At 36.8% G+C, this 13,468-nt stretch overlaps 1 protein-coding gene across 1 annotated transcript; it reads left to right on the top strand.

Annotated features, from left to right (window-relative positions):
- Positions 1–8,859: 8,859 nt before the first annotated feature.
- Positions 8,860–9,375, top strand: LOC145677941 (uncharacterized). Its single transcript, XM_081748184.1, has one exon. The coding sequence runs from the start codon at positions 8,860–8,862 to the stop codon at positions 9,373–9,375; it is 516 nt and encodes a 171-aa protein (XP_081604310.1).
- Positions 9,376–13,468: the final 4,093 nt, after the last annotated feature.

The following is a 13,468-nucleotide window of genomic DNA, read 5'->3' as shown; positions in this document are numbered from 1 at the left end:
GTGCAATTCGAGACGATTTTTGGACTCTAGAAGACAATTTGTAGAGTTACTGAGCTCTTCCATAAATTTACTATTTATAGTACAGTTCTTAATCCTTATTATTGTTTTCAATCTATTTGTATTTCTAATATCTTTGAACGACAGAAAAATGTTTCTAGGAATATGAAAATTAGACTTCGTTAAACACATAATTGTGAAAACCAGGTGTTTCTCATCGTCCTTATGCGCAATAGCTGTAATGTTATGACCACAGTTAAGTTTGTAGTAATCAACAGAATAGAGTAGAACACATTGTTGAGCTTCATTCTTCATAGTCGGAACGGTCCCATGTGACACTATGGGAATTATAGAGAAGAAAACGAGCCACACGAAGGTATTCAAAGACTTCTTCATACTGATTCTTAAGTATATTTAATTGGTACTCTAATTGAACTAAGTTATTCCTACACGTTAATTATCTTAAAGCTGTCCGAGAAGTTCTCATTATCTGAAATAAATAAAACAGGAATTAATTTACTTTCTCTATAGAAATTTGCATAATCAGTTTAATATTAAACTAAAGCTATTTTAACTAAATTTACATATTTTATTGATATTGAAATAATTAGATAAATAAATTGTTCGGGTCAGAAATCACTTATAGAGGAAGAAACTTTAAAATGCTTTCTTATCCAAGAATCAAATGAACGATGGGTATTTATTACCAGCAAAAGTTTCTAAATAATAATAGACCTATCTCGTTTAATTTAGTTTCAAAAATTGGAATACTCACAAGTAAACCTTACGTTTGGGTGAATCGAGTTGCTGACTGAGACACATATGAGAAAGTAGTACTAAATGTGGTCAGTAATTCAGTGAAGTTTTAGGTGCGAAGCTCCAGGGGTTTAGGAGATACAGCTACCAGAACATCACATGGAAGTATAGAATAGTCTTCATACAGTTGGAGGTAAAAGCTCTGTAAGACCTCTTGTAACGGCAAAAGGTGAATAACAAATATATGGGTACATATTAGGACTAGGGGGAAGTCATATAGTAAGGGTATACCTGACGGCGGCCATCTTGAAATCCGCCATTTTGAATTAAGATTAAATTTTTAAAATAGGAATAGGATCATGTGATATATGATTTAAGGCGCAAATTTAATCAGAAGAGCAATGGTGACGTTAATTTTGATTTGCGCGCAATTGGTAAAAAGTTACAGGGAAATTAAATATTGTTGCTGCATATGTATTAGTCCTTTACCCCACCTTGTAAATTTTGTGTTAATGATAATAATTAAATAAAAAGCAGATGGATAAATATTAGGTCTATGGTAAGAGATGCCTTGATGTCGGCCATGTTCAAATCCGCCATTTTGAATCAGACAAAAGTTTTAAACAAAACGCATAACAGTGGCACCTTATTAATAGCAAATTTTACCATAACTCCAACGGTATAACCATTTTTGCTTTATCATTAACCAGCACAAAACTAATGGATCGCTCCTTACGACTACTGCTTTGACGGAATTGTTAACTAAAAATGTGTCAAGTGTAACTCGATTGCCTTTGTCAGGTGTGCTCACTGTGAGCAGAGCATTTGTGCAAGTCATGCACTCTTTTCTGAACTACATATTGATTGTACTAATTGAGGACTTTTCTGGAAGAAAGACCCAAGTTCAATTATGACTCAATTCCACTTTGGTCATTTTTCCTTAAATTAGCAACTTGTTTATGCGATAATAAATGCTGGTTAATGATAAAGCAAAAATGGTTATACCGTTGGATTTATGGTAAAATTTGCTATTAATAAGGTGTCACTGTTATGCGTTTTGTTTACAACTTGATACAAAACAGTTTTGTCTGATTCAAAATGGCGGATTTGAACATGGCCGACATCAAGGCATCTCTTACCATAGACCTAATATTTATCCATCTGCTTTTTATTTAATTATTATCATTAACACAAAATTTACAAGGTGGGGTAAAGGACCAATACATATACAGCAACAATACTTAATTTCCCTGTAACTTTTTACCAATTGCGCGTAAATCAAAATTAACGTCACCATTGTTCTTCTGATTAAATTTGCGCCTTAAATCATGTATCACATGACCCTATTCCTATTTTAAAAACTTAATCTTAATTCAAAATGGCGGATTTCAAGATGGCCGCCGTCAGGTATACCCTTACTATATGACTTCCCCCTAATTCTAATAAGTACCCATATATTTGTTATTCACCTTTTGTCGTTACAAGAGGTCTTACAGAGCTTTTACTTCCAACTGTATGAAGACTATTCTGTACTTCCATGTGATGTTCTGGTAGCTGTATCTCCTAAACCCCTGGAGCTTCGCACCTAAAACTTCACTGAAATACTGACCACATTTAGTACTACTTTCTCATATGTGTCTCAGTCAGCAACTCGATTCACCCAAACGTAAGGTTTACTTGTCAGATGCATATATTCTTAAGCGACTGTACACGGAAGAGTTTTCTGGTTTTCATTCCACAAGGAAGTAGTCTATCATAAGCAAGTTTGGGCAATTATTCGTTAAGAAAAAATTCTGCAAGTAAACTACGTGAAAAACTAGAAACAAATTGAAACAAAACGTTTTCCCCACTAGTTATTACAGCTCTGCTATAAAAGATTCTTTCGTTTTCAAACTCTATATCCAACGTACAAACGTTACACACACACATACACGCATATACCCAGACAGCACAATGCACGTACAGTACCCGCATAGTACATGTACAATTGCACGGATGCAACATGTGCATCATCTGTATAAATGCACGCCTGTACATGTGATGCACATATACATCACAAGTCCTATTCAACATCTTCACGTGCACGGGACATGTGCAATGCGCACGTACACGTTCTGCACAAGTGATTTACACCTACCGCGCAGGTGATTTACAAGTAACACGTATTCGATTTACATGTAGTGCACAGGTGATTTACATGTAAGACAGCGCTGATTTACACGTAGCACATAGGTGATTTACACGCAGTTCCCAGATGATTTACACGTACGACAGAGGTGATTTACACGTAGAACACAGGCGATTTACATGTAGGACAGAGATGATTTACATGTAACACACAGGAGATTTACACCCAGTACCCAGATGAATAACATGTAGGACAGAGGGGATTTACACGTAGCACATAGGTGATTTACATGTACGACAGAGGTAATTTACACGTACCACACAGGTGATTTACATGTAGGAAAGAGATTATATACATGCAGTACTCAGATGACTGACATGTAGGACACACGTGATTTCCTCATAGTGCAGAGGTGATGTAAAAGCATATTCGAGATGTAACGAAAAAAAAAAAGAGTTTATATATTTAGTGCCTTACGGAGCAACACCATCTGTAATACCAAAGATATCACCTTCAAAGTATACCACATATAACTAATAATTGTCAGTGAGAATTTTACTTTTCGAGTTTATTATTTGCAACGAGCAGAGCTTTAGGTAGTATCTTTGATATGTTTGGCAAGTAACAAATAACGCAACATATTCTGCTGTAATCGGCCACGAAAATAATTTTGTAAACCTATGAACAGTCTGACAGTAGTTACATTAGTACAGTCCTGCCACCTGTTGATCTTGTATCCTAGCTCAGCGGACGTTATGGAGTTTTTACAATAATTCAGCTGTCATTCGTCGAAAAGTCTCTATAACACCGCCTGGAGGAAAAACGACACCTACCTAAACGGAGGTTACTTTATATTGTTGACGAGAATGAGAGTAAAAGAATGAAAGTAAAAGTATACACTTGCACGGTATTATGGACGTCTCATACACACGTGCAAATGCACATGCGCACACAATGGCTTAAGTACCGGTAATTTGAATGTGTTTCATCCACGCAAATGCACATCTGCACATGCACGGCTCAAGCATTGGTTATGTACGTGCACTGCATCCACGCAAGTGCACATGTGTACATAACGGCTACAGCACGGGTTATATAAATATGTGCTTCGTCCATGCAAATGCACATGTGCACATAACGGCTTAAGCACGGGTTACGTACGTGCGCTGCATCCATGCAAATGCACATTAGTACATAACGGCTTAGGCACGGGTTATATAAATGTGTGCTTTATCCATGCAAATGCACATGTGCACATAACGGCTTAAGCACGTGTTACGTACGTGCGCTGCATCCATGCAAAAGCGCATGTGTACATAATGGCTTAAGCACGGGTTATATAAATGTGTGCTTTATCCATGCAAATGCACATGTGCAAATAACGGCTTATGCACGGGTTTCGTACGTGTTCTTCATCCATGCAATTGCACATGTGCATGTAACGGCTTAGGCACAGGTTATATAAATGTGTGCTTTATCCATGCAAATGCACATGTGCACATACACGACTTAGTCACTGTTTTTGTACGTGTGCATAACCCACGCAAATGCACATGTACACATACACGGGCTATGTATGTGTGCTTCATCCACTCAAATTAACGTGTACGGCTTATGCACGGGTTATGTATGTGTTCATCATCCACACAAATACACATGTGCACATGTACGGCTTATGCATGGATAGTGCACATGTGTCGTACACGTACGTGTTGTCTGTGTATATATATATTCTGAGAACATCGGTTCTGGTTCTGGGACCCGAACTCATTTTCTCAAAAAAAAATGAGTTTCGGTTCTGGAACTAAAAGTAATTGTTCTGAGAATATCGGTTCTGATTCAGGAACCAAAACTAATTTCTAAAAATATTTTAAAAAACCGAAAATAAAAAAAAGAAAAAAAAGTTTCGTATCCAGTATCAACATTATTTTTCTGAGAATATCTTTCCGAACCAAAACACATTAAAAAAAAAAAAAAATTGGTATCGGTTCTAGAACGAAAAGAAACAAAAACCCAATTACACCTATCAGTTGCATTACCGTTAACAACCCTAATTTAAAAGCACTGGACATTTTTTCTGAGCCCCATGATAAAAGGACCTGTGAATCGAGCAGAGCATTCCATTCCACATGTCCTATTACCTTTTTTACTTACGTTTTGCTTCATCCTTTGATCTGCAACTATTTCTGATTAAAGCATTTTAACAAGGGACATCACCCAATTGTCCGGCTCCAATTTCAATGAAATTTTTCTAGCTGATAGAGGACATATATGTATTATTTGTGATGACAGAAATTTTTACTATGGTGCATGTTTTCTATTTTTTTATAATTTTTAAGAGTTGTGATATGGTTATTAGAGATTACTACAGAAGTCCCTTACTAATCTTTGTAAACGGAGCGTTAATGCATGAACAACCATGTAGATACATATAAGGCCTAGGGGGAAGTTGTATGGTAGGTATGACCTTGACGGCAGCTATTTTGAAATCCGCCATTTTGAATTAAGGTCAAGTTTTTTTTATATGGGAATAGGGTAATATGATATATAATTTCGGGCTAGAATTTAATCAGGAAGACATGCTGAAGCTAATTTTGAGATACACCCATTTGGGGAAGAGTTACAGGCATTTAATTGTTCACTTACTACGTGCGAAAGTCCCTTACCTTCGCTTCTAACCCACGTATTAATGATAATAAGTGGATAAAAACTTAGGTAATACATGTTATGCCTAGAGAGAAGTGATACGGTAAGGGTATTCTTGACGGCAGTCATCTTGAAATCCGCCATTTTGAATTAAAGTGAAGTTTGAAAAATGAAAGCTATAGGATGTGACACCTCATTTTAATAGCAAATTTTCCCGAAAAGCCAATGGTATGCTTATTTTTGTTCTATAGTTAACCAGTTTGAATTTAGGGCTGCTTTTAATGTGCATCAAACTTCCATTATTCGATCTTTCAAATTGGCAACACTCCTAATTTTCACCGCATGTTTTAAGATTCCAACTGGCACTTTGCAATTGTTACCATGGCTCATGTTTTCTAAATTTATTACATTTTTTAAGAGTTGCTATTTGTCAGTTCGTGAATAGTGTTGGGATAAGCAACCAGCAATCTTTCTGAATTTTGAAGACTTGCAATGTAATTATTTATTTTAAACAGGAATATATGAACCTATGCACCTATGTAACGTAAAGAAATAAAAATGAAATTATAACCAAATAGTGTTATACGAACACAGAATTGTCAGGAATTGTAGCCTGCATGTTGCGCAAACGACAAACAATAAAATATTTTTAATAAATACAACTTTGAAAGAACAGCATCAATGATAGAAAATATCAAAGAGGCATAATATAACTGTTCCCAAAACATTGTACCATGAACATAATATGCAAACAGGTAACTTGTTTATTAAGAGGTGTAACTTAATGAGTTCCCGATCAATACTGATTATAAATCTTACAAACATGAATCATCGACAACAATCGCTAGAAAACGAATGACTTTTTGTCTGACTAGCTAAAAAAATGCCATAGAAAATAAATAAATAAATATACAATAAAGAAATTGATATAAAACAAAACAAAAGATCCTTAATTAACACAAGAATCGTATTTCGTTTTTCTTTTTGAAGTGTATTTTCATTTCATTTTTCGTCTCATCTAATATACAAGTTACGTCTTCAGTATTACCTGAATGGAAAGTTGGAGTTGTTTCGTTATGCGATGATTCATGTCAGTAAACTAGTTTTTGAAGGGCAGGTATAGGAAATGAATAATTACATGGCAAGTCTTCAAAATTCAGAAAGATTGCTGGTTGCTTATCCCAACACTATTCACGAACTGACAAATAACAACTCTTAAAAAATGTAATAAATTTAGAAAACATGAGCAATGGCAACAATTTCAAAGTGCCAGTTGGAATCTTAAAACATGCGGTGAAAATTAGGAGTGTTGCCGATTTGAAAGATCGAATAATGGAAGTTTGATGCACATTAAAAGCAGCCCTAAATTCATCCTGATTAACTATAGAACTAAAATAAGCATACCATTGGCTTTTTGGAAAAAATGCTATTAAAATGAGGTGTCACATGCTATAGCTTTCATTTTTCAAACTTCACTTTAATTCAAAATGGCGGATTTAAAGATGGCTGCCGTCAGGGATACTCTTACCATACCACTTCCCTCTAGGCATAACATGTATTACCTAAGTTTTTATCCACTTATTATCAGTAATACGCGGGTTAGAAGCGAAGATAAGGGACTTTCGCACGTAGTAAGTGAACAATTAAATGTCTGTAACTCTTCCCCAAATGGGTGTATCTCAAAACTAGCTTCACCAGATCTTCCTGATTAAATTCTAGCCCGAAATTATATATCATATTACCCTATTCCCATATAAAAAACTTGACCTTAATTCAAAATGGCGGATTTCAAGATGGCTGCCGTCAAGATCATACCTACCATACAACTTCTCCCTAGGCCTTATATGTATCTACATGGTTGTTCATGCATTAACGTTCCGTTTACAAAGATTAGTAAGGGACTTCTGTAGTAATCTCTAATAACCATATCACAACTCTTAAAAAATTATTTAAAAAATAGAAAACATGCACCATAGCAAAAATTTCTGTCATCACAAATAATACATATATGTCCTCTATCAGCTGGAAAAATTTCATTGAAATCGGAGCCGTACAATTGGGTGATGTCCCTTGTAAGTTGCAGACATAATACTGTAACATCGCATTAACAAAAAACAATAATCTATTTTGAAGTAAAAAAAATAGTTAGGTTTTAAACTTTAAATAATTAAGCTCTCCCTTCCCTCCAAGAACAAACTCTTCTTTTCTTTTAGTATGTTTGTGTGTATGTTCGTTGAGAGATAGGGCTGTGAGTAGATTCTGCCCATGACAGCAATAAGTGTAGATACGCAACTGTATGTAACAGGATCATGATTGCATAAAGTTTGCAACTGAAAGTTGTCTTGCAAGCTCTCTCGTGGCTAAGCGGGTAGCGTATGCGTATTTGGCGTAGGAGACCCTGGTTCGATTCCCGGTAGGAACTCATGTGGTTAGGATTCCACGTTGAACTCCAAATCTCGTATTGCAGCGCTGCTGAAAGGGATTTTTTTAAACCTGAAAGTCAAATAAAAATTTAGTTCGAAAGGGTGCGTAAGAAAGAAATGCTGAAATACATTAAAAACTCCTTTTTTTCGCTTTTTCCCGAATTTTCCGTTTTTACCCAATGTTAAATATGGCCTTGGTAAAAAAAACGATAGAAACATCTCTTGTTTTACTTTTTCTCGACCTTTTACAACATTTGTACGAATGATTCAGCTTAGAGGGGAGTGTATAAAATTCAGGACGGAAGGACCGATGAAATAACAGATAGACAGAATCCAAAAAATATTTTTACAAAATGTAGGGACGTGAAATGTGTCAATTTGTTGATATCTCGAGTTCTATCTTTTCAAATCCAGCATATTTTCTTTTCTCCTATTGTCGTTCGAATTTTTAAAAAAGAAAAAAAAGTTCAAAATATGTGTGTTTGGAGAGTGTATGTATATATATGTATAACTATAACTATGTATGTATGTACAACTATGTATGTATGTACAACTATGTATGTATATACAGGGTGTCTCAAAAGTCCCCTATTAAGTCCCCTTACCACCCCTATTAAAATCCAAATGGATATACTTTCAGCGAATTTGATGTGGTAGGTGAACTTGAGGGTTAGGGGGACACTTTCTGGCGTAGGTTGCGCAGACCGCCGCCATCTCGGTGCCGCCATCTTGAATTTAACTTTTTTATTACAACGCTACGTGGGTGATGTGATACATGATCATAGGCTAGAATTTCACCAGAAAAACGAATCTGAAGTCAAAATGCATTTATCTTTATGTGGTAAACAGTTATCCACAATTGAAGTTGTGAATTTGACTGTGTTTCTTTTGTGTTGCAGGTTGTGAATCATGACGTTAATGAGGGACGAACGCATCCAGATCATCAAAATATGGGGCTGGAGGAGTGCCCGCGCAGTGGCTGCCGATTTCAATGCGCGTCATCCACAACGAGCACCTGTATCACATGTTGCAGTGGCACGGTTATTGACGAAATTCGAGGAAACGGGAACAGTTATGGATAGACCCCGTAGTGGACGGCCAAGGACAGCCACGGACAAAGAAACAGCTACTGCCGTGCTGGCCTCCTTCTCGAAGTCGCTGCAGCGAAGTACACGTCGTTTAGTAATGCACTGTGCTGTGAATCACAGTTCAGTGCACAGGGTGCTCCAAAGGTATAAGTGGCACCCATATAAGATGCAATTGCAGCAACATTTATCGGAGGACGATCCCGATCGTCGCGTCCAGTTTTGCGGGTGGGATATTGAGCAATTGAGGGTAAATCCGCAGTTTGCTATGCAGATACTTTTTTCGGATGAAACCCATTTCTACGTAAATGGTGAGGTCAATAGGCAAAACATGCGCTAATGGTCCCGTGACAACCCCGCTTGGACAGATCCCTCGAAAATGACCGGTGCAGGGAAAACTATGGTATGGGCAGGCATATGGGGAACAAAGATTGTCGGTCCGTTTTTCATTCCAGGAACGTTAAATGCAAACCGATACCTCGCGTTGTTGCAGGAAAACATAATGCCGGCTCTGATGTCCGAGGATGGTAGCTTTCCCAGGTTCTTCCAACAAGATGGTGCGCCTCCCCATTATGGCAACCAGGTGCGTCAGTTCCTGGATGAACAATTTCCTGGGACATGGATTGGTGGACGTGGAGCAGTGGAATGGCCTGCCCGATCACCAGACTTAACTCCCCTTGACTTCTACCTGTGAGGACATGTGAAGGCTATGATGTATGCTGTGAAAATTCGTGATGTTCACCATCTGGAACAACGTATCATGGCTGCCTGTGAACAAATATCCCCAGAAACCTTAATACGTGTCCATAGCAATTAGAAGAAGCGTCTGAACACGTGCATTGCGCAGCACGGACAACATGTTGAGCACATTATGTAATACAAAAGTCACACCTGCAATTGCGGATAACTGTTTACCACATAAAGATAAATGCATTTTGACTTCAGATTCGGTTTTCTGGTGAAATTCTAGCCTATGATCATGTATCACATGACCCACGTAGCGTTTGTAATAAAAAAGTTAAATTCAAGATGGCGGCCGTCCGCGTACCCTACGCCAGAAAGTGTCTCCCTAATCCTCAAGTTCACCTACCACATCAAATTCGCTGAAAGTATATCCATTTGGATTTTAATAGGGGTGGTAAGGGACTTTTGAAACACCCTGTATATGTATATCTATGTATATGTCTCTTATATATGAGGAACTTCAAGAGGAATACTGAGATATAATATCCAAATGATAATCCTTCCCTGTCATAGTTTGAAGTACATTAAATATGATGCTGCGTTCTACTACCATAATCTGATAAATTGTTAATATTATTACCAGTTTGTAGCCATAGGTTAATGATATAAATAGTTTTAGAAGAGTATAAAGTGTATTAAACTCTTGCATATATTGAATAACAAAAAGGAACTGCTATTCAAAAAATACATCGCGGAGTCTTATAGTAGGATCAGAATGTTAATATAGAGTATATAATCTTCAACCAAATACCTTATTGTACTGAAAAGAAATTAATGTTAAATAATATAATTACTGTAGATACCTACCTTATACTAGATTAGTGTTAATCATAATCCATTGTATAGGCGATGTCAAAATTCAGAATCTTCACAATTTATACAGCGTTTTCTTCGGAGTTGAAAGAAGAATTATGTTGCAAGCTTATTCACTGAATGTGCAAACAATTGGTAGCTTGAGATTTGTAAACCAGTTAGAGGCATCTAAAATTAAAAAGGGCCGAAAAGAGAGAGAGTAAAATTTGAGGAACTTGTTTGCCTTGGTAGACTATTTGGATTTTTTTTCTTTTTTGTGGTGCTAATGTACACGTTTACATCCAAGAACAGGTACGTTTAAAAAAAATAAAAAGTGAAATACATTAATATACTTTTAAAGTTAGCTTTAGTTTACGGATAAAGAAAAGAAAAAGGAGAGAGAGAGAGAGAAAGAACTTAATTACATTTGAAACAAACGTTTAAAACTTGATTTCTATCTATATATTTTTCCTCTCTATATAACAAATATATTTACAGAGTGCTCTTACACTTTATAGGCAACGAAAGAGACGTCTTTTTAATGGAACAAATATATTACAAAGAAGAATTACAACTTTAAACATAGTTAGTTGTAATACTTCACGATATGTTCGTTTTTCAACAATTTGCGAAGTGACACTATTCTATTTGAGGCAACTATAACATGAAAAAGCTTTGAGTTTTTGCTTTTGCAAATTTATGTCACATCAGTTTATGAAGAACGGGACATACCATTAGCGTGAGCTCCAAACCCCGACTGAGGTTTTAATCCGGCGAACTGGGTAACCAATGCTGACAATACATGCTTTTCCTACCATACTTCTCATCCTCCCAGGTCGCTGGATCATAGTAGTAGGGGTCCGCGTATGCCCGAATGACTCATCCTCACTCTCTTTTACGACCAGGGTGAAAGGTCAATGACCTGGCCCAGGGTCAATGACCTAGGGGTACTTAGGACCACCCCCTCTAAATTTTGGCAGGGGTACCTTGGCCCACCCCCTAAATTTTGGCAGGGGTACATAGGACCACCCCCCTTAAATTTCGGAAATTGCCAAATCTAAAAATTTGGTATGGTAGCCTAGGACCATAGTATGTACCCCTATTAGTATTGGGTGTCTATGTCGTTCCCTTTCATGGGTAAAAAATTGCCAAAAATTCAAATTTCGGGGGTTTTTGACCTAATTTATCCTCTTGGATGAGGTGTTATTACCCTATATGGTTATATGGGTGTATACAGGGGTCCATTCCCTTTCATAAGACATGGGTATATTAATGTACCCCTTGAAAAATTTGGGAGGGGTACCTTGGCCCACCCCTTAAATTTTGGAAATTGTCCAATTTAAACATTTGGTATTATAGTATAGGACCCTAATATGTATTATGATAAATTTGGATGGTCCACCTCGTTCCCTTTTAGGGGTACCAAATTGCCAAAATATAAACGTAAGCAATACGTTATACCACGTGTTTGGTTTTGACCTAATTTATCCCCTTTGATGAGGTGTTATTATCCTATATAGTTATATGGTCATGTATAGGGGTCCATTACCTATCATAAGACATGGGTATATTAATGCACCCCTTGAAAAATTTGGGAGGGGTACCTTGGCCCACCCCTTCAATTTTGGAAATTGCCAAATCTAAAAATTTGGTGTGGTAGCCTAGGACCATAGTATGTACCTCTATCAGTATTGGGTGTCTATGTCGTTCCCTTTCATGGGTAAAAAATTGCCAAAAATTTAAATTTCGGGGTTTTTTGACCTAATTTATCCCCTTTGATGAGGTATTATTACCCTATATAGTTATATGGACGTATACAGGGGTCCATTACTTTTCATAACATATGGGTATATTAATGCACCCCTTGAAAAATTTGGGAGGGGTACCTTGGCCCACCCCTTAAATTTTGGAAATTGACCAATTTAAACATTGGGTATTATAGTACAGGACCCTAATATGTATCATGATAAATTTGGGCGGTCCACCTCGTTTCCTTCCAGGGGCACAAAATTGCCAAAATATAAACGTAAGCAAGACGTTATACCACGTGTTTGGTCTTTTGGCCCAATTTATCCTCTTGGATGAGGTTCTATTACCTTATATGGTTATATGGTTATGTACAGGGGTCCATTACCTATCATAAGACATAGGTACATTTGTGCACTCCTTTAAAAATTTGGGAGGGGTACTTTGGCCCACCCTTAAATTTTGGAAATTGCTCATTTTATATATTTGGTATTATAGTACTGGACCCTAACATGTATTATGATAAATTTGGGTAGTTCACCTTGTTCCCTTTTAGTACAGGACCTCATTATGTATCATGATAAATTTGGATGGTCCATCTCGTTCCCTTTCATGGGTACGAAATTGCCAAATTTAGGTACAACCACGTGTTTGTTTTTTGATTTAATTTATTCCCTTGGATGAGGTCCTATTACCTTATATGGTTATATGGCCATGTATAGGGGTCCATTTCCTATCATAAGACATAGGTACATTTTTGCACGCCTTTAAATTTTTGGGAGAGGTACCTTCGCCCACCCCTTTAATTTTGGAAATTGTTCAATTTAAACACTTGGTATTACAGTATAGGACCCTAATATGGATCACTATAAATTTGGGTGGTCCACATCGTTCCCTTTTTAGGGGTACAAAATTGCCAAATTTTAGTACAACCACGTGTTTGGTCTTTTGGCCCAATGTATCCTCTTGGATGATGTCCTATTACCTTATATGGTTATATTGTAATGTATAGGTGTTCATTTCCTATCATAAGACATAGGTACATTGGTGCACCCCTTTCAATTTTAGGAGAGGTACGTACCTTGGCCCGCCCCTTAAATTTTGGAATTTTTTTGATTTAAGCATTCGGTATTATAGTACAGGACCTTAAT

The sequence above is a fragment of the Thermobia domestica genome, unplaced genomic scaffold, assembly GCF_964235325.1.
Source record: "Thermobia domestica unplaced genomic scaffold, izTheDome1.hap1.1 HAP1_SCAFFOLD_1649, whole genome shotgun sequence".
Lineage (NCBI taxonomy): Eukaryota > Metazoa > Arthropoda > Insecta > Zygentoma > Lepismatidae > Thermobia > Thermobia domestica.
Note: the sequence above shows the minus strand (reverse complement) of the source record. Positions and strands in the feature narration are given on the sequence as shown.

Excerpts from the sequence above, each read along its gene's own strand:
- LOC145677941 (XM_081748184.1), top strand. The coding sequence starts at position 8,860 with ATGACGTTAATGAGGGACGAACGCATCCAGATCATCAAAATATGGGGC.